Below are 25,915 nucleotides of genomic sequence, written 5' to 3' on the forward strand. Positions count from 1 at the left end.
TTTCTCAAACTTACCTACCCCACCTTTAATAGGGCTGCTGCTCTCTCAGACCATCTGATCAGTGAAAAATCAGCTTAAAGAGCAGACATCTTTGCCCCCAACACACTTCACCCGTGCATTGAAGAAGACTATAAACTATGATTGAGACCATCAACTCATCAGGTAAATGTTAGAGGTAATATATCAATCGAGAAATAGGGTAATCTTCTCATAGACTTCTATATAATCAGACTTATTTTTGAACTACGGGAGTCACCCCCTGCTGGCCATTAGAAATATGACACATTTAAGACCACTTCCCCATTGGCTTAAAGAAGGCCCTACCGTATCGGGTTTCTCTTGCTTGTAGTGATTTATATAGGTTTGTGTGCACGTAAATGATCTGCAAAGGCTAACATCCCTGTGTTTCCTCTAGAGGGAGTCACCCCCACACCCCTGAAACACCTCAATTTGACTCCTTTGTTTACATCGGTGACATCACTATGTAACACTCGTGCTACTAGGAAGCGGCGGCGCACCAACACATTGCACATGTTTTGCTAAGGGGTGGGACAAGTCTCTAAGCGGTTGACCAACCACAACAGAGCCGGCCAGAGCAGACTGGGCTCTGGTTTTCAGACAGAGGGTGAAAAGAGGTGCTGCAGAGCTTTTTGAACATTAAAGCTTGGAGACATGTAGAGACACTACATACTGATATACACCTGAACATCAGCAGGAGAGGACTCTTTAAAGTAGAGACACTACGTACTGATATACACCTGAACATCAGCAGGAGAGAACTCTTTAAAGTAGAGACACTACATACTGATATACACCTGAACATCAGCAGGAGAGGACTCTTTAAAGTAGAGACACTACATCCTGATATGAACCTGAACATCAGCAGGAGAGGACTCTTTAAAGTAGAGACACTAAATACTGATATACACCTGAACATCAGCCAGAGAGGACTCTTTAAAGTAGAGACACTACATACTGATATACACCTGAACATCAGCAGGAAAGGACTCTTTAAAGTAGAGACAACTACATACTGATATACACCTGAACATCAGCAGGAGAGGACTCTTTAAAGTAGAGACACTACATACTGATATACACCTGACATACATCAGCAGGAGATAACTCTTTAAAGTAGAGACACTACATACTGATATACACCTGAACATCAGCCGGAGAGGACTCTTTAAAGTAGAGACACTACACACTGATATACACCTGAACATCAGCAGGAGAGAACTCTTTAAAGTAGAGACACTACACACTGATATACACCTGAACATTAGCAGGTAGACTCTTTAAAGTAGAGACACTACACGCTGATGTACACCTGAACATCAGCATGGAGAGGACTCTTTAAAGTAGAGACACTACACACTGATATGAACCTGAACATCAGCAGGAGAGGACTCTTTAAAGTAGAGACACTGCATACTGATATACACTGAACATCAGCAGGAGAGGACTCTTTAAAGTAGAGACACTACATACTGATATCACACCTGAACATCAGCAGGAGAGGACTCTTAAAGTAGAGGACACTACATACTGATATACACTTGAACATCAGCAGGAGAGGACTCTTTAAAGTAGAGACACTACATACTGATATACACCTGAACATCAGCAGGAGAGGACCTCTTTAAAGTAGAGACACTACATACTGATATACACCTGAACATCAGCAGGAGGGACTCTTAAGTAGAGACACTACATACTGATATAGCGACCTGAACATCAGCAGTGAGAGGACTCTTTAAAGTAGAGACACTACAACGCTGATGTACACCTGAACATCAGCAGGAGAGGACTCTTTAAAGTAGAGGACACTACAACTGATATGAACCTGAACATCAGCAGGAGAGAGGACTCTTTAAAGTAGAGACACCTGCATACTGATATACACCTGAGCAGGAGAGGACTCTTTAAAGTAGAGACCCTACATACTGATATACACCTGGACATCAGCAGGAGAGGACTCTTTAAAGTAGAGACAGGCTAGCATACTGAATATACACTTGAACATCAGCAGGAGATGACTCTTTAAAGTAGAGACACTACATATCTGATATACACTGAAACATCAGCAGGAGAGGACTCTTAAAGTAGAGACACTACATACTGATATACACCTGAACATCAGCAGGAGAGGACTCTTTAAAGTAGAGACACTACATACTGATATACACCTGAACATCAGCAGGAGAGGACTCTTTAAAGTAGAGACACTACATGCTGATATACACCTGAACATCAGCAGGAGAGGACTCTTTAAAGTAGAGACACTACATGCTGATATACACCTGCACATGAGAGGAATAGGTCCTCTTTAAATGTTCAGATCTGGAGGTTGCTGCATGCTACAAACAATGCACATGAGAACACATAAAGCCCAATGAAATGTTTTCTATGTATCGATGAGGTTCTAATGTGAATCAGGTGTTATTGTTTAACAAAACCTGAAAGAAGGAGGCCCAGTTTCCTCCTCCATGACCCAGGACTCCATGCAGCAGCTTGTCACTTTGTGTTCAGTCTGCAGCAGGAGAGAGGAGACTGTTTACATACATGATGAGACGGTGAGAATAACACATCACTTCCATGTTATTGTGGCTCACGATAATACTGCACAGCTCTCTCTCCCCCCCCTCTCTCTCCCTATCCGAATAAAACCGAGTGTTTCCGAGAACGTGCGAGCTGCCTCCTTGCAAGCAGCCATAATTGGGATTATTCAGGAATAATTCGCCTAATCCAGTCGCCTTGTTTTTCTTTTCCCTTTTCTTTCCTTGTCAAATCGTGATTTCCACCGCGTTATGGCGACGTGAATCTGGATTTGTCAGACATTTATCACGGAGGCTGCTTTTTTTTTTATTATTGTGGACTATAATAAAATGTCGCTGGAAAAACAAGACGGCATATGAACAGTTCGGGGTAAATACATTTTTCTTTTTGACTGAAAGATGGGAAATAGAGACGTTTGGAGGCAGTCTTCTGGGTGGACTAATTGCACCACCGGCCAATATACATGCCAAGACCATTCATTTATGGAATGCGCGATATTTTCCCTCCTCTCCAACGTTTGTGGGTGGGTTATTATAAGCGTTGAAATCTGACATCATATGTGAACACAACAAGGTATGTTGTTTTTCTAAATCGCGTCTGTTTCTAAGCCTTCTGGAAATCCACCTTCGACGTGATGCAACATCGAAAGCTGTTTTCTCGGATGATATTCAGACACAAATGAACACATCCCTGTGACTGAGAAAGGGTGGCGGTGCTGGATGTTTTTCCGTGGCACAGTCCTCACCCCGGATTGTCTGATCAGCTGTTGATTTTTTTTTAAGTATTATCTTTATTATAAGATTATTATATGTTGCTCGATTCGCGATGGATTCATGCATAACAGGTGTTGTTTGAGAGCACAGCAGGAGCATGTGCTTATTATGTGCTTTTCTCTCGATTTAACAAGCGGTGAGACAAAGCGATCCTTTTTCAGTTGTTTTGCCTTGAGAGAAGAGCCGATCCAAAAAAGATGAAGGGATGAAAGGTAGGTTATCATCTTGATCTCACACACGCACGCACACGCACGCGCACACATATCAGAGGTGATTTTGCCACCTGTTCATCTGCTGTTCACTCTGTCAGGCCTAGCTGACATCTAATCAGGTGCCATGATATTGGTCAAGGTGGCAGAGGGCTGTTATGTACGGGGAGAAAAATAAGCCCTCAGTTTCAGAACATCAAATTGTTGTTCATGGCCTACATAGACAAGGCCCACCCAGACAAGCACACCACGGTTTATCATCATTTATATGCCTGTAGATGAGGTTTTTATTACACGAAGCTGCATTTTGTGTTTTGTTTCCAATGAATTCTTAACCGTGGCCCCTTGCTGCCGAGGCCTTGTCTGCGCTGATCGCGATGTCAACTTTCTCCTGTTGACTCAAATGTCACACAGTAGGCCTATACGTTAAAGAAAAACAACGCCTGCTCTGCCATATTTGTTATGTGCTGTGAATGGTACACCCTCCTGCCTCTCTCACACACACACACACACACACGCACGCGCACACACACACACACGCACACGGAGTGTTCTTTGCTCATTTACAACATCTCTATTTGTTGGACATGCCCAGTGTTGTTTGTCTGCTCCACCCCCCCCCCCCCCCCCCCCCCCCCCCCCCCCCCCCCCGTACACCCCCCATGCATTCACTCAAACACCCACACTTGTACAAACTATGTGAGCTGTTGTATCTTAGCAACGGGCAAGGTAATTACTGAGAGAGCCAAGGAGCTGGCATGCTGTCGAGCTGCTTGATCTGATCCCAGCCGCGGAAGAAACAGGAACGCAGAGAATTCCACGGTGTTGCCCAACACAGCACTTAAATATATGCACGCTGCTTAATGTAAGTTTCCGTTGAACAAGCACACGTCTTCTGTTTTATTTCCATGCCTCAAAATGTGTGTGTCTGTGTTCGCAGGTGGCGAGGTTGTGGACAAAGAGGAAAAAGATGAGTCTGTCATGTAGAAAAGATCCTCACGGCCTCTCCTTGTAGAGACGAGGGAGCCGTGTGGAGAGGGGGTTTGTAGCGTTTATACAAATACAAAAAAGGGCCCCCCGAACAAGGAAGGTGAAACAATGGCTAACCAGAGCTTCGCCATCGATGGACCGGGCAGTTTGCTGGCGGTCCTGGCTTCTCAGAGCAGCATGTCGAGGGGAGGAAGCAGCAGCAGTGGTGGAGGCAGCACTGGAGGAATCTCTGCCACAGATGTGTCCGCCTACTTTAAGCTGGTCTTCTTGGGTCTGATCATCTGTGTCAGCCTGGTGGGGAACCTCCTGGTCTCCCTGCTCGTGCTGAGAGACCGGACCCTTCACAAGGCGCCCTACTTCTTCCTGCTGGACCTGTGCCTGGCCGACGCCGTCCGCTCAGCCGCCTGCTTCCCCTTCGTCCTCGTGTCTGTGCACAACAGCTCGACCTGGACCTACAGCGCCTTGAGTTGTAAGATCGTGGCGTTCATGGCGGTGCTGTTTTGTTTTCACGCTGCCTTCATGCTGTTTTGCGTCGCCGTCACGCGCTACCTTGCCATCGCCCACCACCGATTCTACGCCAAGCGAATGACCATCTGGACGTGTGCCGCCATCATCTCCATGGTGTGGACTCTGGCCGTGGCCATGGCGTTCCCGCCGGTGTTCGACGTGGGGACGTACAAGTTCATCCGCGACGAGGACCAGTGCATCTTCGAACACCGCTACCTGAAGACCAACGACACCCTGGGCTTCATGCTCATGCTGGCCGTCGTGGTGCTGGCGACCCACGGCTTCTACGCCAAGCTGCTGCTGTTTGAGTACCGGCACCGCAAGATGAAACCGGTCCAACTGGTGCCAGCCATCAGCCAGAACTGGACCTTCCACGGTCCCGGGGCGACAGGGCAAGCCGCGGCCAACTGGATCGCAGGGTTCGGTCGCGGCCCCATGCCTCCGACTCTGCTGGGCATCCGTCAGAATCTACACAACCAGCATCGGCGTCTGCTGGGGATGGAGGAGGTTCGGTCGGAGAGGAGACTGGGCAGGATGTTCTACACCATCACCCTGCTCTTCCTGGTCCTCTGGGCGCCCTACATCGTGGCCTGCTTCTGGAGGGTGTTCGTGAAGTCCTGCACCATCCCCCAGCGGTACCTCTCCATCACGGTGTGGATGAGCTTCGCCCAGGCCGGAGTCAACCCCATCTTCTGCCTCCTGCTCAACGAGGACCTGAGGAAAGTGCTGAGGGCTCACCTGCCCACCTACTGGAGGACTAAACAACACCTGCCCCAGGACGAGGCCTACTGCATCATGTGATCCGATACACACGAGAGAATGTTTCAGGTTTTCTTTTTTAAAAGCGAGGATTTGAAGTGTGTGTTTTGCACAACGAAACCCGATCTTTGCCAACGATTGCAGGCACGTTATTAAGAACGTTTGAATAAATGGTGCAGAGGTTTGACTTTAGGGGGGGCGATAATGACAAAGCCCTTCTTCCGTTTCTGATGATGTACTGTTTGATTCATCAGTAGGAAAAGATCACAACTATCACCGCTCCAACTAAGTGTGACAGATGCCATTTTAAAATAATGTTGCCTTATTTCAGCGGGACACGCCCCAGAGCTTTCATGAGTGTGTGTCACACGAGGCACACAACAGACACACACAGGGATGACACATCCTTCAATAAAATGTGCTGCAGACTTTTGAATAGAAAGTGTTGATCAGAGCGTTACTAACTCTGAAACACATCAAGGAACTCACAGGGGTCTGAACGGATTAATAGACCACCCCGGACGCCTTCTCATGTACTTCAGAGGAGACTGCAGAATATCGAGATGGACCCAATAACCTTGGATACATTTCAATAGGCGTCGTGAACCCGAAGAGCCCCGAACATGCTTGATTTTTTTGGACTTGATTTAGGGCGTGTCAGGTTTTCTTTGTATCATAAAAAAAAAAATTGCCTGTTTTTCCTTTTATTTGTAAACTATACATGTTAAGCAGATGACACTATTTTGAAATATGACTTGATTTCATATTGTACAGACTGTACGGGGACGTCTATTCCTGCTTGTGTGTTTTTATATAGCATTTGTGTGTGTGTGTGTGTGTGTGTGTGTGTGTGTGTGTGTGTGTGTGTGTGTGTGTGTGTGTGTGTGAGAGAAGAGAGGAGGGGATATGTTGATGATAGAATAGGTTCCAGTAATATTGAGGCCATATGAAAAGCAGCCTCGTCTTGGTTTCTCAAAACCATGCAAAAATTGAACAATATTCAAATGGAAATGTATCCTTTAAATGGATTTCCGTCAAATGTATTCTGATTTTTTTTTCAAGCAAATGTGAAGTACGAGGGATTATGAATAACTACAAAACAACACTTGTGCGGAGGATTTAATTACTTGAATTATGATGTAAATGTAAAAAAATTAGCAAATGATGATCTTGGGAATGTTTTACTGTTATGCTGACAAAAAGGAATGAAGTGGCCCTTAAAGGGAACCTGAATGTTATAAGGCCCCCCCAGACAACATAAATGTCACAACGTCCTGGATTTTAAAATGTTAAAAGGCTGGATACGACCACAGAGAAGTTTGCTGTGTGGAAAACCGACTACATGAAGTTGTCTGAAATGTAAGATTCATGTAATACAAATGTCAGACCGACAGGATGTTAGATATGTTTGTGCAGTCAATTTTTCTAAATGTGGACACTTGCACAGCATACTGTATTAGCATGCATTCCACTGCATTTCATAGATTCAAGACTTGGGGGTTACAACTTGTACAGATGCTGATATACATGGGAGGGAAAAGTGAAGCAAAAACCGAGGTTCAAACTTTTTACGTCTGGCATTCCTTCGCGAGATGATATTCTGTAACTGTACAGTTTAACTGAGGTGGTTCTTTTGCCCACTCATCAATAAAGACTCTACTTTTGATGCATTATGACGTATGAGCTGCCCATATATGGACATGGCTGGATTATTACTTCCTGTTTGTGTTCAAGTTAGATTTGAGGCAAATCTGCATGAAATGAAACTGCTACGGTGGCCTGCAGGTGTAAATGTGCTGTAACAGCCCAATAACTTCCATTAAAGGTGGGGTATGTAATTCACTTCAGAAACACTTGTTGTTATATTCCATGGAATGCTCTTAACATCCCGATACCAATGAATACATTAAATGCTTTGACAATAAATACATACAAATATATCATCAGTGGAAGCCGTGGCGCTGTAAAAAGCACGACCAATCATCTGAGCCGGCTAAAGTAACTGGATGGCCTACCTGCCTGTCAGCCTTCCATCTGGGCACAAACTTAACTCGTGCCCTCATTGGTCATGTGCGCGTTCGTGTGTGTTGGAGGAGGGGCTCTGTAAGGAAGTCTGAAGGAAGGGGCAGATTTCTTTCGGCTGCGTACTTTCAAATTCTAGCGCACTCGAGCTGGTTTCTCCAAAATTACCTACCCCACCTTTAAGAGAAACGATGCAAATATGGGCAATTTCACTTTTATTTTTCATTACTGAAAGCGCTGTAAACGGTTGACGTTCGGCCACCGTAGTCCTCACTCAAATTATTTTTTATTTCTGCACTCATATTTCAAATCAACGAAGACAATTGGAAGAATTAGAACTGAACACGGGTCAGAGTAAGTACTCTGAGTAAGTACAGTAGCAATACCCTCTGCAACTTTGAGGAGACAGTATGTAGTCGGATGGGCTGCATTCATCATACATGATGTTCAGAACGAGAAAACACTGACTGACTTTCACAATTTCCACATTTTAAGGTAACTAACTTGTTTGTTTTTATCAAGCATTAAAATAATTATTTTAAATATAATGATAAATAATAATTACTTTTTTCCACAATTTCCACATTTTTTATGAATTGTTTGTCTTTCTCAAACACTAAAATAATTAATAATAGCAATAATAATAATAATTAAAGAACAATTATAAATTACTTTTCCATATTGCAAAGTGCTTCACAAATCAGGTTGAAAGGGAAAGAGAAAAATGTTATAAAAATAAATAAATGCGTTATAAAGGAAAAAAGTAGGTTCAAAAGAAAATTGAAATTCAACTCAAATCTTGTAAATTAAAATAAATGATTTAAGAATACTGTAGATACAAAACAGGAACTGAAAATGGTTTTCCTAGTGACCTGAAACAGTTTGAAATAATGCAGATTGCAATGATACCTTCTTAAATATTAATTATAAAGTGTATATATCACCGACACTTTATGTGCTCTCCTCAAAGCAACCAGACTCCATAAAGTGGAGCAGGAATGAGCATGTGACCACTTGTTCCATTGTCTTGAAGTCAGTGGTTACGGACTGAATGTGTTTTGGATGCGAGCCTGAAATAAGGGCTGTGGTTACAAGCTGAAGAGATTTTACTATTGTCAAATCTGAAGTGGAAAAAAAGGAAACAACACAGCTGACAGTTAGAGTAGTTTATTCTGTATGTGCATTAAATAAATTATATTAATCTGCATTAACTGAATATACACACACGTAAAGATAAGTACAAACACATACTTAAAAACACACTTGGTCTTGTGTGATGAGATCAATTTGATTTGCAATGTCATGCACACGGTCTCGAATGCAAACGGGCAACTGCAGGAAGCAAACGAGGCGTTTCTCACTACACTGGATTTCACTGCTGGAGTAACAGTTACATAAATAGTGAACTAGATCTATGTCAGCGTGAGACGGAGTGCTGCTGGCTTCATCCGGAAGACTGCGAGGCATCCTCTGCACATGAATCCAGCCGCATCCGTCAAGTCAGAGGTTAGCCATGACACATGCATGGGAGCCTCTCTTTCTGCGTTGAAAAGCTGCAGGAGTAGGAGGACTCTCACACACACACACACACACACACACACACACACACACACACACACACACACACACACACACACACACACACACACACACACACACACACACACACACACACACACACACACACACACACACACACACACACACACACACACACACACACACACACACACACACACACACACACACACACACACACACACACACACACACACACACACACACACACACACACAACCCAATCTCTTTAATGTATAAGACCACCTACACAGCACGGTGTCTATCTGATTGAGTTTGGCGTTACATTAATCCATTAATAGAGTGGTGCAGGAATGAGGCGTAGAATGAGTTAGCATTTAGCACACGGTTAGCACGTCTTGAAGTGAATGGTTTTTGAACGTGTTTCTGGTTGTTAGCCCGAAATAAGGTCGACGTTTAACACAAGCTTTGCAACATAAAATACGCCAGTAAATACCCCACTGGTGAATTTAAAAACGGCGGTTGCTAACAAGTGTCTAAATGAGACGACGACGCGTCATCACGGCCAACATTAGCCGCCTTTAGCTTAGCGGTGGTGACGTGAAGTCATGTGACCGTGACGTCGTTGCTTCATAGCTTAACGTAAGCTTTTTATGTTTGCATTTAAGCTTTAAGGGGTGTTAAATATGTGAATGATATTCCTACAAAACATGTTAGCTTATTTGTTGGCAAAATTCAAGAATTAAATGGTAACGTCCCATTGCATTTGTCAAGAATGCTAACGTCATCCCTGCACCACTCTACTCTCCATATCCCAGGGGAATGGACACGCTAGTTCTCGGACGGTTAAGGAGCGGCAGGGTCGTTCTGTCTGCAGTGGATGGAAGAATTGTTATGTGTTTTTGTATCATTCGTTGGAGGAGGGTTCGGTCACTTCTGCTCGCGCCTCCAGATGATCACCATGCCGGTGGAGTCGGCGGACGCCAGCAGACTCTCGTCGCAGTTGAAGCTGACGTCGAGCACCGGGCCGCCGTGACCCTGCAGCTTGTTCACGATCGCCTTCGTGTTTCGCTCCACGTCGAAGAAGTAAACGCAGGCGTCCTCGCTGCCGGTCACTGTGAGGGGGGGGGGGGGGATATCAGAAAGTTAAGAAGTTAAGGCAAGAGGGAGAGGACTCTTTAAAGTAGAGACACTACATACTGATATACACCTGAACATCAGCAGGAGAGGACTCTTTAAAGTAGAGACACTACATACTGATATACACCTGAACATCAGCAGGAGAGGACTCTTTAAAGTAGAGACACTACATACTGATATACACCTGAACATCAGCAGGAGAGGACTCTTTAAAGTAGAGACACTACATACTGATATACACCTGAACATCAGCAGGAGAGGACTCTTTAAAGTAGAGACACTACATACTGATATACACCTGAACACCAGCAGGAGAGGTCTCTTTAAAGTAGAGACACTACATACTGATATACACCTGAACATCAGCAGGAGAGGACTCTTTAAAGTAGAGACACTACATACTGATATACACCTGAACATCAGCAGGAGAGGACTCTTTAAAGTAGAGACACTACATACTGATATACACCTGAACATCAGCAGGAGAGGACTCTTTAAAGTAGAGACACTACATACTGATATACACCTGAACATCAGCAGGAGAGGACTCTTTAAAGTAGAGACACTACATACTGATATACACCTGAACATCAGCAGGAGAGGACTCTTTAAAGTAGAGACACTACATACTGATATACACCTGAACATCAGCAGGAGAGGACTCTTTAAAGTAGAGACACTACATACTGATATACACCTGAACATCAGCAGGAGAGGACTCTTTAAAGTAGAGACACTACATACTGATATACACCTGAACATCAGCAGGAGAGGACTCTTTAAAGTAGAGACACTACATACTGAAAACAGTCGGTCATTGTTTCTGATAGCAGCTTTCTGATTGGCCCGTGGGTCCACATTCCAGATATTACGTCATATCGGACACAAATTTGTTTCAGCTCGTTGTACCCCCGTTTTTAGAGATTTGGGTACGGAGGAAAAGAGAGAGGGTTTTATTTTCTGACGCTGCGTGAGTTCCCTGACACACCGGGGACACATGTTTATGTATAAAAGACATCAAAAAGTGCATTTTGCATGATAGGTCCCCTTTAAAAGTGTTCTTTTCAAGACTTTATTGATATATATTAAATGAAAAAAATTTGAATGACAATTCGTAGCCTATTTATGAAAATAAGTCCTAAAACCTTTATGTTTAAACAGTACTATATAACAGCACTAAATATATATTAAGGTTAGACCTATATCTATATATATGTCGTTCAAGTTAAATTGGGACCAATAAAGTATATATCTATCTATCTATATATTTATCTAAATGAATTTTTTTAAACGTTTATTGTGTTATTCTATCGCTTTGATTCCAAGTGTTCCCAACGTTTAAATGGCTAAAAAGGGAGACGGCAAATAATGCAAAATGAAGCAAGAAAAAGTGCTTTGTGCCTCTTGATAGTTCACAGTCTTGATAGTTCACAGTTAACACAAAAGAATTAAATTTATTTTAAGAAATGAGGCAATTTCTGAGGACTCTCAAGACCTTAAATCTTTTTCAATAAACAGCATTGTTGTTTTTACAATCGACCATTTCATTTCTATTCATTCCTCAGGTGTCTCTTTGTGCCCTTTTTTATGAATGTAAGAAATCTTGTTGTAAGACCTCAGTTTCTTTTGTAAGAATGAAATAACGACACATCGCTAACTGAAGACTCTTGAGTGTTTTTATATTTTTAACGAGTGTCTGTTGACTGGCGCCATAAAGCTGATAATTTAAACACTGAGAGACTCGACTGCAGAATGAACTGTTGATTGTTAGAAATAATTAAAAGGTGAGCAAAGTCGAGTCAGGTGGAATATGACTCATGCAAACACAAGATTAAATTCTAGGAACAATTATCCAGCTCTGTTAACATTAGAGTGCTTTTTCCTTGGTCTTTCATATTAGTTGGTATTTGTACAAAATGTCAGACACAAATTGTGCTATACTTTTATAACAAGTGTCGTATTATTTGGAGAATTCATGTTCAGTGGGGGCTAAGTGCTATTGTGGAATAAAGAGGCTTTTATCTAACAGAATATTCTGCTTCAAACCATATGTGAGTTAAGCCGTTATTAAACCTCACTGTCACTGCCGTCAATAACACCGTTTGCTGCACACAAAGGGAGACACACACCTGTTCAAACAAAACCGTTAAGCTGCTTTCTAATTGCTTCATGAATCACATTTATATAACCAGAAAAAAGTATGTCGCTTAGATTTTTCGGGAAAACTACATCATAAAATATGAGGACTCTTCATTCATAGACCTCAATGGAAGAGTAATCACCTTAAAAATATTCTACAATGAAATTCAAAATCCATTTATAGTTTATTTGCCAGCTCATAAAGTGAACCAGGAAAGGTTCAAGACCCCAAAGTTTTATGTTAGAAATGTACAGGTTAACCAGAAAGCGGCCATATTTGTAGTCCTGCTTCGCTGATTATGATGATTTTTACATTTGAAGTTTAAAGCATTTTTGATATTGATTCAACATCCTCAATATACTGTGTGTCAAAAACCACTCTAAGATTCTCCAAATCAGCCGAGCCATTTTTTTTGCTACTTTAGCATAATGCTAACTGATGCTAATTGTGCTAATTGCCCAACAAGTTAGCATCCGGCAGTTTCTATGTGCTGGGGACCCTACTATATATTTCTATCGTAAAACTTTGGGGTCCTCACTCTAGCTTTTAATTTCTTATCATCAACCCACCTACACTTTTTACTTTCGCACTTAAATTAGGACTTTTTGTTGTTGTTGTTGTTGTTGTTGTTGTTGTTGTTGTTCTGCTCTGATTCTATGTAAAGTGTCTTGGAGCATTAGGAAAAGCGCTATAAAAATCGTATGTATTTGTATTATTACTCAACAATCCCGGGTTTACACTGCTGGCAACTAGACTATAGATGAGAGTGACACCTACCTCACTTCCGGACGAAAATTACGGCCCCGCCCACTTTTGGGGGAAAACAACATGGCGGTCAATACAAATTCTGAAGTTTTTGCCAATCCGATCAGAAATGTTTGAAAACCGTGGATTTTCTGATCTTCAAAGAGCCCGATTACGATGACCAGTCAGGCAAACAATTACATTCAATCATTGGAAATCGACGATCGGGCTCGATATATGGTTAAATTAAAATCAGTAGGCGAGGCCGTAATATCTCCGGCTGTTACTCTCATGAGCGAGGCGGAACATAATAGTTTTAACATGCCAACAAGCTGCTGTGTCGTTTATTGCACCTCGAACATGAAAACAAATCCAGAGTTCATTATGTCTGGACTTCCTCTAAGAAGAAAGGACAGTGAAAGAAGATCTCTGTGGCTTCAGGCTCGACCGCCGTTCAAATGACAGCGTTGGTTTCCCCAAAAAGTGGGCGGGGCCTTAAAGTGCCGTAGATGTTACTCTCATCTATGGACATCGATCGCCTACTGCTATATGTAACTATATATCGAGCCCGATCGTCGATTTCCAATGATTTAATGTAATTGTTTGCCTGTCTGGCCGTCGGGCTCTCTGAAGATCAGAAAATCCACGGTTTTCTTACATTTCTGATCGGATTGGCAAAAACGTCAGAATGTGAATTGACCGCCGTTCAAATGACAGCTTTGTTTTCCCCCAAAAGTGGGCGGAGCCGTACTTTTTGCCCGGAAGTGACGCATGTGTTACTCTCATGTATAATGTAGATAAACACTTAAAACCGCCCAAAAAGGTCGTAAAAATGACTTAAAAACACACATATTTAATTGCTTAAATGTTTGTTTACTTCTATTTTGAGATGTTTAAATTCTAGTATTGTTTACTTCTACTCTTTAATTTCTAGTTTTTCTTGTTTTGTTGTTTTTTATGTTGCAGCAATGCTAATCCTAATTTGGGATCAATAAAGTACCTCTTAACTAATCTTAAATTATGGTTTTAAGGGTTTTCCTTTTCGCATATCTTCTCCTCCTGCAGCGTATAACAAGCTGTGGTGTAAATGTCTTATACTTATATCACATCTGCAGCTCAGAGGGTCTTCTTACCCACGCAGGCCCCCTGTCTGAAGGACATGAGGGGGCAGAAGATGCTGTGGACGTGCTGCGAGCCGTGCTGGATCGGGAAGCTCCTCTTCAGCTGCAGAGTGCCGTCGTTATCCACAACCCTGCGGACACAAAGAGGAAAAACTGATCAGAAATCAAGGAAATTATTAAATATTAGGGGTGGGGGAAATAATCGAAACAGCATAGTATCGCGATACTTTGCGTGGCGATATTGTATCGATACACGGACGTCAAGAATCGATATTTGATTATATAAACTGTAGCATATTCCTCCGAAAGACGGTCGTACGCTTGACTGATGATTTCTAATTTATTGAAAACTCCAAAAACCAACGTGAGAGCTACACAAAGACACAAACCAACAAATACATTTAAGCTACATCCATATGAGCATTACTTTAGAATACCGTTAAACAAGTGAACTTCAAATAGTTATACTTTGGCCGTTTCTCAATCGCGAGGATGCTGGCTTGGTAGTCACGTACTTCCAAGTCACTTCCTTCAGAAACAAAGCAAGTATACTTCGTGTTCACCAACGCGATTTCCGCATTTTTTTCGTGTCACACAGAACGATTTTAAAAGCAATGTATTTCTATTGGTATGTGTTTCGTGCCTGCACCACGTCTTTTTGTCCGGTCGGGTCTTGGAATACCGGAAGCTGTGTGGTTCATAAAAACATGTTCTTACTCAATATCTTACCCTAACCCTTTTATTTTAAATTGTATAATGTCGGAGTTTTTTTGTCGTCCGCGAGGAAAATAAATGGCTCAGAGCCTCAGAATACTGTATTTTTAAAATCTTTTTTCCCTTCTAATTTGTTATTATTTGGTGCAGGCACGAAACATACTACCAATATAAATACTTTGCTTTTAAAATCGTTCTGTCTGACACGAAAGAAATGGCGAAATGGTGTTGGTGAACACGAATCAATAGATTAATTTCGTGACTATAACACGAAATGCCGTGAGACTGGGTTGCCATATGAGCATTACTTTAGAATACCATTAGACACGTGCACTTAAAATAATAATAATGTATTTTATTTATATAGCGGTTTTCACAACTCAAAGACGCTTTACAGTATGAGGGAGGGTCGACAAACAAGGACAGGCAAACAAGTAAGTATAATAAAATAAAAAATAAAAAGGCAGTCAAGAGGAAGTTGATAGAGAGGGGGGGGCTTATGGGTAGACACTAGACAGAGTTGAAAAGATGTGTTTTGAGGCGGGACTGAAAGACTGAGGGACTCAGAGTCTATAGTCAAATAGTTAGCAAAGTTATAATACAGTTTATAAACTAATTAAGACACAAAGCACATTTTTACATTACAGCTAACACTAACCTTGTGCCTCTTGCTAACACTTAAATGTAAACTTTATCTTTTGATATCGCCGTATATCTGTACTTTATCTCCGTGCTTTTTCTCCGTCAAGTTTTTGCTTCGGAACTTCCTGCTAATAGCGCAAAAAAAGTCCATTCAAAATAAAAGCTCGTCTATATGAAACAGGAAGTTACGTTAAGACATGTTGCAATGAAAGTAACAAAAACAATGCCATCTCTTTTCAGCTTCAAAGACCACACATTGGGTTATTTACATAAACTATTTAAACTACCCCCCCCCCCCCCCACAAACACACTGATTGAACTGTGAGTGCTGACAGACACACTGACACTCACCATTTGCACTACCTACTTTAACAACGCATAGCGCACTTGTTGTCTGCCGTGCAATATTGTATACACTGTGAACCATGTGCAATACAACTATTTAAATATATTTTAACTGCTGCTATTTATGTGCCCTTTTATGTGCCAAACTTATTTGTTTTTTCTAAGTATTTATTTATTCTTATATTCCTGTATTTTACTTGATTTTCATTGTACGGTGTAACTGTCTGTTTACTGTGCATATGACAATAAATATCTTGCATCTATTCATATTGCAAATACATTTTTTAACTAGGAAGGGAAGACGGACACGAGTCATGTGATTTGCAATATCACAATGTATCGTATCGCAATACTTAGCATATCGTAGCATCGCAGTACTATCGAATCGTGGCTTAAGTATCGCGATAGTATCGTATCGTGTGGAGCCTGGTGATTCCCAGCCCTACTAAATATACCTTCGGAGTGAAGATGCACCGATGAAGAGGGCTTTATATGATCAGGTAGGGACGTCATGATACCAGATATTTAGTCGTACACACTAAAACCAGTGACATTTTACATGTTTTTATACAATTTCGATACTACTGTGAAAAATACAATACAGTTAATCCCATGTACTTTAACATACACTCCTTTATTAACATTTTGCATACTGGTTTTTGTTAGAAAAGTAAACAAACCCTTCGTCGTAATTTAGAATCAGAAAAATGTATTTATTCAGGGCAAAATTGGACATTGTGTTCAATTTCAAAATAAAATAATATAATAAAAATATATAAGAAGTTAAAGTAGGAATGTGCAGTAAAAAAATTAAATACAATAATTAATATTTATAAAAAACGTTACAACAAAAAAAAGTACAAATAAATAAAAACGATACAATTTCCTCTTTAGTTTCTTTTTTATATTGCTGTGAAAACATCTCCTTGAAACAACATTATTTATTTTAGTATCTCACATAAATCTACATTTAATGCTATAATTGACCCAATACACATTTTTACAGAGTAGAGCTTGAACGTCTCATAATGTAACTCAACGCAACCTCTGTTAGCATTAGCTCCATTATGTAGCCAAGCAGGACTGCCTCAAAAATGCCTTTAAAAAATACCATTATCTTCTCCGTTTTAAATCACAGAGTGAATATCTCTGGGTTTTGCACTGATTTGAGGAACAGGTATGGATTTGTTTGACTATTTTCTGACAAAAACGATTAGTCGGTTAGCCTAGAATATAATCTTCAACTGATTTGCTATGAAATTACTTGTTTTTAGTTGTTATTCACCACTGTAAAGCACCTGAAAAAGCGCTTAGAAATCAAATGTCTTATTAGTATTTGAAGCCCTAGCATAGACAGAACAGTTAATGACCAGCCCCCCCCCCCCCCACACTAACCTGTAGAGCAGCAGCTTGTTGACGCAGGCGTTGATCAGCAGCGAGGGGTCTCTGGCCTCGCGGCTGATCCAGGATCGAGCAGAGATGCTGCAGATGGAGCTGCCCTCGCTCACCACCAGACGCTTGGCTTTGGTCAGCTTCCCTGTAGGAGGGGGGGGGAAACAGCAGAGACCGGCAGTGACACATCCATCCTCTCAACCTCCGACATGCAGGACTCGAGGGGCAATTGGCAAGAAATAACTGATTGCGATTATTATGTCCGATACAAACTGGTACTGGTACACGTTAATGAAGATCATTATCAGATCAAAAGACGCTATTTTACAACCGTATGTTATAATCAATTATTTATCGTCTCGTACCAATCGCAAGGGAATTGTACTCCGTTATAAGACATTAAAAACACATGCAACTAAAATGAAGGCTCATTAAATAATATCTTGATGGCTAGGGCTGCACGAATTCTGAAAATAACTGATGCAACCTCATGAAGACCCTTTCGTTTTTTAAAGTATTCTATTTGAAGATACATTGCAAGTTAACGAACATCAGTATAAAATAAAAAAAATGCTGCAGTTAGCAACAAATGCTAATTATGATCTGTACATTAGAGACATGCAATACATTTTATATTGTCTAGTACTAATTCCCAAGCTCAGTTATATGACATTAAAAACACTTGCAACCAAATGTAAGAAATAATATTTCCCATCTTACTGACTAGATCTCCCTGAATTAGAAAAAAAGAATAAGTGCTATTATTTTCACTAATACTGCAATCGTGATTTGATTGACGATATTAAAGGATTTCTCTTTTTATTTTATTTAACTATCATTGAGAAAAAGGTATCAATTATCACGGGGTGATTTTTTTAGAGGAACGAGGTTTTATTGGTAAGTCTGCAGAATACTGTTTGTACATGTTTTCACTATTGCGCTTACTGGAGATAATATTAATAATACATGTTATTTACATAGCGCTTTTCCTGGTGCTCAAAGCGCTTTACAAGTAAGTAAAGAAAAATAACAAAAAAAGTCAAAAGTGCTCAGCTCGTTGGAAGGGGGGGGAGGGGTTAGTGGATTAGGAATCGAAGGCTAAAGTGAAAAGGTGAGGGCTTTTTGACTTCTGCCTCCCTGATTGAGCTGCATCCAGGTGTTTCTTGCGTACCTGTGGCCATGTCGAAGAGGAAGGAGAAGATGCTCCCGCGGTCGTCTCCCGCCCACAGGATCCTCCCCGGAGCGTCGAAGGAGAGCGAGAGCACGCGGCCCGTCAGCTTGCTGCACCCCCCCTTCACCTTCTTCCCCGTGGAGATGTTCACCACCTGCAGGTGATGCTTGCTGTTCCCCACCTGCAACACAGAGCCAGCAGGAGGACGATCAGCACTCATTAGAATATATATGTACACTGACGGGGAAGCAGTGATTGTGAGGATGCAGTGAGACGAGAGAAAGCAGGAGATTTTTGGTAAAGAGTAAATATTTATTTGAGCTCTAACTCTCAGGGCTGAACAACAAGTAGCTTGTTGTTTGTATGTTGTCTTCTCCTGAATGTTGTACGTCTCTTGTTTGTTTAATGAGATCGTTATTGATTACAATGCATTATGGTTAATCTGAGAGAGATGCAATATTTGTAAAATGCTAAATACGTGTCGAAGTATTTTTTTTAGTATTGTGTATTTAGTATTATACACAAGGGTGTAACTTTGGTTTGAGAAGTGGGGGGGACACAAAACAGCGAGTCCTCCGCAATGAAACGTTTAATTCCATTTCCTGCCTTTCTACAAATATATTGGGACTGTGGTGCTAAGGAATCCAAGAAAAATGTGTAGTGTTATAATGAGGAGAAGATGTTTGCCTTCAAATTGAAGTTAAAGGCATCAATCTGGTGCACTTATGGATACAGCTCTCAACACTCACGAAACAGAACTGTATATATTTCAATACTCCAAAAACCATTAGAATATGCTCACAACCAATAACACATCATTGATAAACTCTTAAACTTACCTAGTCTGCATGCTTTCTTTTTATTTATGCATATTTTACTAATCACTCCCCTTTTAAACCGTGTTTTTTTTTTTTTACTGACAGTGGAATGATTTCTTAACTTATTTTGATCAACTATATTAAATAGATGGAAATATCTCTCTCTCTCTCACACACATACACACACACACAAAATGCGCTCGTGCCACACACACACAGACGCTCCTCCGGGACGATGACAGCTTGTGTAAAAAAATAATAAACACATTTGAAAAGTGGGGGGGACACAAACGGGATTTTGAAAAGTGGGGGGGACACAAACGGGATTTTGAAAAGTGGGGGGGACACAAACGTGATTTTGAAAAGTGGGGGGGACACAAACGTGATTTTGAAAAGTGGGGGGGACACAAACGAGATTTTGAAAAGTGGGGGGGACACAAACGAGATTTTGAAAAGTGGGGGGGGACAAACGTGATTTTGAAAAGTGGGGGGGACACAAACGTGATTTTGAAAAGTGGGGGGGGGACAAACGAGATTTTGAAAAGTGGGGGGGACAGACCCGGCGGCAGACATACATCTCTGGGCGGGCATTTGATTTACCAGGGTGGGCCCATCACAACACTTACATTTCCCGGGAAATCTGAATTGTCAACGGGGGGGGGGGGGGCGCTCGTGAATTGTTGAAAGAGAAGGGTTTGAGGTTGCCATAAGGCTTCATTAATGAAAAGTAAACTAATATTAGACAAATATGAACTTTAAAGTTCATATTTGTCTAATATTAGTCATCCATGACTTAAACATATAATCCAGGATACAAGCCACCTGCAAGGTGAATACAGAACAACTGGTTACAAAATAAATAAACTACAGAGTGTTTGAAAGCGTATAGTTTTATGATATCACTGCCCCGTCTAAGACATGAGTGGATCTGACTTTAATTACATTTGAGTTGAGTGTTTCGTCAATAATGTGTTACTTAAAATAATACTTCTGCATACAGTCTGTGACACTGTGAGTGTTGCACGGCCAGATACGGCTCAGCTGACTCAGATAAGGAGATAATATTATATGATATTATATGATCGATGATCTGATTGATGATGTAATATGAATGATAAGTGCGACACGTCGGCGTCTTCTCTGCATACAGCAGTTTAAACTGTATTTCCTTTATCCTGTAATATGACTTGAGAGATTTAAACTCCGCACACTGAGTTGATCTCTTTTCTATAGACGCCGGAGGCGGGCAGCGTCAGGTAAAAAAAAAGTGATTAAGCCTTCCCAAACCTGAGCCTCACGCGCCGCCTATGGTCTTATGTATCCATCGGTTGGTTTTGTGGCACATTTGTAACGCTGTGCCAACTTGGGCAAGCACACAGGCAAACTTGAGCGCACACAGGGTGGAGTGAGGTTGAGCGATGGAGAGAAAGGGAGAGAGAGAGAGATTGAGCGAGGCAGATAGCCTGTGCAGCGGTCTGCTTGCGCACAGAGCAGGAGTTTGTGAGAGAGCCGGCTTGAGAGTACATGTCTCTTCAAAATATAATTGATTGCCAGCTGACCTGCTTGCTCGTTGGTAACGTAGGCCTAACTGATTTCTTCTAATGTGCCTGCATCTGGCGCTGAGTTGCCATATTCCTTTCGTGAACCACTAGCAAGAGTAAACTAACTGACAGGCTGCTGTTTTTTTTTTTTTTTTTGCTAGGAAATTCTGAATGAAAGGCTGCGCGCAAGACTGGTTTTTTGCTGGGTTGAGTCGTGTGGGTTTTTGAGTGAGATCGTTTTTGAGTCGTGTGGGTTTTGTCTCACTCAAAAACCCACACGACTCAACCCAGCGAAAAACCAGTCTTGCGCGCAGCCTTTCATTCAGAATTTCCTAGCAAAAAAAAAAAATGATATTAAACTAATACAAAAATAAATATTAGGACAAAGCCCTACAAATAACAACAATAAACATAATAATAAAACAATAAAAATGTGGTATTCAGCCCTGATTAAAACAGCGGGCCCAAATCCTGGATGGGCGGGCCCGGCCCCATGGGGCCCGGCCCCATGACGCCGGGTCTGGGGGGGGACACAAATGGGATTTTGAAAAGTGGGGGGGACACAAACGGGATTTTGAAAAGTGGGGGGGACATGTCTACGCCCATGATTATACAAATCGTGTTCTGCAGGTTTCAGAACAAATCTCTGTCTCTCCTTAATATCTGGAGATTAGTGTATTATATCTCAAATGTTATCAATGCGGAAATATTTTAGGTCTCTGAACAACACCTTGAAATGTAATGACGGATAGGAGGGTTATTTTCCTTATAAACTAAGCTTTTAAGCTTTTTAACTAATTCAATGTCTGTATTAATATTAAATTAGTTAAATAAAGAAAATGTTGAAAAAATGTGTTTTGAACTATTGATAGAAAGCTTACAGAGAAAGACATCATCAAGTTGGTGTTAAATTAAAATGGCGGTTAATTTTCCCATCAATAGAATATGAAGCTCTGCAACACGTCACACAACACATTTAAGATAAATAACAACAGGATAACAATTTGTAACAAACCAAATATATTATAATGTATACAATTTAATATATTTATAATTTATTTTTTATATGGATTTTTTATTAAACTGTGAATGATTTAAAAAGGAGAATTTCTGGATGATTTAGAAGTTTGCATTAATCACAGTTATACAGATATCTGTCTCATTGTTCTCTCCTATGTCTAACTCTGAAATCCAACAGGAAGCATCAAATGAAGCTCAGCGCAAGTTCAACCAGGAAGACCGTCCCCACTCATTCATTTACTATTTCCATGTCACTACTCTCTCTCCTCTCAATAAGTGATCGGGGCGTCACTCCCCAGCTTAACCAATCACTTCGGTCTATTCTCACAAGCCTATCATAGCGCTCCGCTAACCCTTTTAAATCTGCTTTCCACTCTGACAGCTGTCATTTCAGGTGACTCGACGCAACCCTCCTCCACCCCTTTCACCTCCTGTGCCTCTGAGTCCAGGGTCAACCTAAGCCCCTCCCCTTCAGACCGACCCCAACTATCCATTCACCACCACCAGGGTCAAGCTAAGCCCCTCCCCTTCAGACCGAACCCAACCATCCATTCACCACCACCAGGGTCAAGCTAAGCCCCTCCCCTTCAGACCGACCCCAACTATCCATTCACCACCACCAGGGTCAAGCTAAGCCCCTCCCCTTCAGACCTAACCCAATTATCCATTCACCACCACCAGGGTCAAGCTAAGCCCCTCCCCTTCAGACCAAACCCAACCATCCATTCACCACCACCAGGGTCAAGCTAAGCCCCTCCCCTTCAGACCGAACCCAACCATCCATTCACCACCACCAGGGTCAAGCTAAGCCCCTCCCCTTCAGACCGACCCCAACTATCCATTCACCACCACCAGGGTCAAGCTAAGCCCCTCCCCTTCAGACCTAACCCAATTATCCATTCACCACCACCAGGGTCAAGCTAAGCCCCTCCCCTTCAGACCAAACCCAACCATCCATTCACCACCACCAGGGTCAAGCTAAGCCCCTCCCCTTCAGACCGAACCCAACCATCCATTCACCACCACCAGGGTCAAGACCCCGGGGGGGGGGGGTTTCATCGGATCGGTTCTCCCCTCCCGAATGATACTCCTGCACAACGGGGCCTACTCGCCAAAACCCCATTACATTCATTTGCGTATTCCTGGCAATAAATATGTACTCTTACATCAAAACCGTCTCTCCTGACTAGGGTTGGGTACCGAGAACCGGTTCCGGTTCGGAACCAGTTCCAACATTTCGATTCCAACGGCATCATTTAGAAATGTGAATTTCGGTTCCGCTTTTCGATTCCTGAGGAAATGTTTCTCGCCGCTCTCCGTAGCCTACTGCATGACTGCAGCGGGGCGGAACATTTCCTACAGTGTAACCTGAGACCAGGGCCAGCCCGTTGCACTGGCATTATAAATGTTCGCCTAGGGCGCCAGATCTGTGGAGGCGCTGCGCTGCCAGCTCTGGGAGAAAAAAAAAATGTTTTGACCTTTGGTGCTCATCCTAATTTTCGGCCTTGATGTAACAACATTCATAATTAAGTAAATGTAACACCCTTTTCACCCCGGCTACACGTTTCATTTGCCCTGTACGATGGGCGCTGCAAGTGATTAAAATGGGGGATGTTGGCTTATCTGGCAACCGCAGCTCACAGCCAAAATGCGAGTGAGCTAGGGAGAAAGGGAGGGCGCTGTTGTTATTAGCATCTGGTGCTAGCTGCTCTGACGGATATAAGAAGAAGATGTTTCTACAATGATGTGGAGGGAGAGTCCTCTCCAGTCATACTGAGAGGCTGATAACTACAGCTCAGTGAGGTAAAGGACTCTGAGGGTTTAAATAGTTCACTTTAGTCTAAGTTATCTCAGTGGGTCTCAAACGTTTTGATCACAATTTATGTAAACACATATTTCCAAGGCACTCTTTTATAATGATTGGGATAAAACAGGTTTGAAATCATTCCAATGTATACTATAGGACAGTAAACCAGACACATCGTTTTAAACTGGAGAGATAAAAACATATGCATAAATAAAATAGTAAAATAAGATGTGAATGAACAACAAAAATAAAATGCGTTACATGTAGGCTATTTGTTATTTAATTATTAAAATGTAAACCGATCTTTTTCATATGGGTGTTTAGAGTTGTACCCCCTAGATCTAGTCTCTAGTAATTCTGCGTGTGCACCAGATTGAAGCATTTTACTTCAAAATGTTCAAACATTTCTTCCCGGTATGCCTGAGAAGGCAGATATGCTTGTTTTTCTCAACAAGAACTGTTTTTAAAAGTTGGACTGTTGCACTGTTGTAGCTTCAGTGGTTCTCAGGTTAAAGTTACATAGCAGTGAATATAAACAGACTGATTAATGTGAATATTACTTTAAACTAACCTGTGTAAAAGTTTCTCGAATAAATGTAATTTTTTTGGTGGAAGAAGCATGTATCATTTTTTTACCCTGCCCCTCAAAGAATCGGAATCGAGAACCGTTAAGAACCGGAATCGAAAAGTAGAATCGGAATCGGAATCGTGGAAATTCAAACGATACCCAACCCTACTCCTGACTGAAGTGGCATCTTCTCTTCAGGCAGATAAAACTCTTAAATCTTAACAAATCAGGAACCCACATTTCTTCCTCTCTAATATTACTGCTTGCTGTGTCGGTTAAAAACTAAAATCCATTTCCCTCATGTTCCGTTTAATGAGCCGTACACGAACACTGCTGTGCACGGCTTTCAGTTCACATCTTGCTCACCAGTTTAAGTGTTCGTCATTAGAAAAGCAACTTCATTATCCTCGACATTTAGCACTTTTGTTTCGCTAACAAAAGGTGACATTCTATTGTAAATCTGAATCGATGTCAAGTGATGCCAGAAAACAATAGTTCTGTTCGTCAAAAACAGTATAATAATTACTCCAGAAATATGATGATAAATAGAGCGTCAGGCAGCAGAGACAGCTTTGTTTTTACGGAGCTACGAAAAAATATGGGGTCGATGTCCGGTCGGTTTGTCGTTTCTTTTACTGTCCTTTTTTCTGTAGAGGAAGTAAAGAAACCGTAACTCTGGATTTATTTGTGGTTTGAGGTGCAATATATGACTCCGCAGCTTTAAGACGGGCCGTAATTCTGTCCGGAAGTGACGTGAGCTCCCTCGTACTATATTTTCCGAGAAAAACCTCTGTACGCAGTGGCGTAACATAGTTACATGATTGGCCCCGGGGCAAATATTGTTTTGGGGCCCCCCCCCCCAAACATAAGCGCACGCCGATGCGCTCACACACGCACGGACATACACCCTCTCTTGTCCTTTTTCTTTTGAGCGCCGCTCTTGTGCTTTGGTTTGCTGTACATTATAAATGCAAGCTATGACATTTTATAATGCTGCCGAACTTGCTGCTGCAGCTACAGTACAGGTTGATTAAACGGATCGCTCGTCACCCAATCACATGACATGAAAGGGAGCAAGGTCATTGGACAGACAGATTACAAATTAATGTAGGTTGCTTGGTTACTTTGAAGACTACGTGAACCAGCCAATGCCATTGGGGCCCCACATTTTTTATATTTTTTGCATGGGCTGCACCGTCGATAGTTACGCCACTGCCTGTACGTCATTCACACAAATGAGACAATGAGAAAATGAGATGCAGGGTCATTCGTTAATGTAGATGTGGAGAATGTTGAAAAGAGGAAATAAAAGCAACAAAAATCATGAATGACTTGTGGTTGATTTCTAGTAAAGTATTCAGATCCTTTTAATTCAAATGTACTGAAATAAAATT

At 41.8% G+C, this 25,915-nt stretch overlaps 2 protein-coding genes across 3 annotated transcripts in view; one reads left to right on the forward strand and one right to left on the reverse strand.

The window, feature by feature from the left end:
* Nucleotides 1–2,685: 2,685 nt before the first annotated feature.
* Nucleotides 2,686–7,593, forward strand: LOC117442363 (probable G-protein coupled receptor 173). 2 transcript variants are annotated; one of them, XM_034078361.2, is made up of 3 exons: nucleotides 2,686–3,544; nucleotides 4,260–4,406; nucleotides 4,482–7,593. In XM_034078361.2, the coding sequence occupies exon 3, from the start codon at nucleotides 4,640–4,642 to the stop codon at nucleotides 5,837–5,839; it is 1,200 nt and encodes a 399-aa protein (XP_033934252.1). In that variant the 5' UTR covers nucleotides 2,686–3,544; nucleotides 4,260–4,406; nucleotides 4,482–4,639; the 3' UTR covers nucleotides 5,840–7,593. The 2 variants fall into 2 exon arrangements, with proteins under 2 accessions (XP_033934252.1, XP_033934251.1); XM_034078360.2 differs by lacking the exon at nucleotides 4,260–4,406.
* Nucleotides 7,594–9,585: 1,992 nt separating this feature from the next.
* wdr13 (WD repeat domain 13) overlaps nucleotides 9,586–25,915 on the reverse strand; it is a 28,014-nt gene continuing 11,684 nt past the window's right edge. Inside the window, exons 7-10 of the mRNA XM_034078367.1 lie at nucleotides 18,768–18,948; nucleotides 17,600–17,741; nucleotides 14,516–14,634; nucleotides 9,586–10,473 (exon numbers count right to left, since the gene is read on the reverse strand). Of these exons, the coding sequence (XP_033934258.1) occupies nucleotides 10,289–10,473; nucleotides 14,516–14,634; nucleotides 17,600–17,741; nucleotides 18,768–18,948 (627 nt within the window). The 3' untranslated portion in view covers nucleotides 9,586–10,288. The remainder of the gene's footprint in view (nucleotides 10,474–14,515; nucleotides 14,635–17,599; nucleotides 17,742–18,767; nucleotides 18,949–25,915) is intronic.

The sequence above is a fragment of the Pseudochaenichthys georgianus genome, unplaced genomic scaffold (genome assembly GCF_902827115.2).
Source record: "Pseudochaenichthys georgianus unplaced genomic scaffold, fPseGeo1.2 scaffold_418_arrow_ctg1, whole genome shotgun sequence".
Lineage (NCBI taxonomy): Eukaryota > Metazoa > Chordata > Actinopteri > Perciformes > Channichthyidae > Pseudochaenichthys > Pseudochaenichthys georgianus.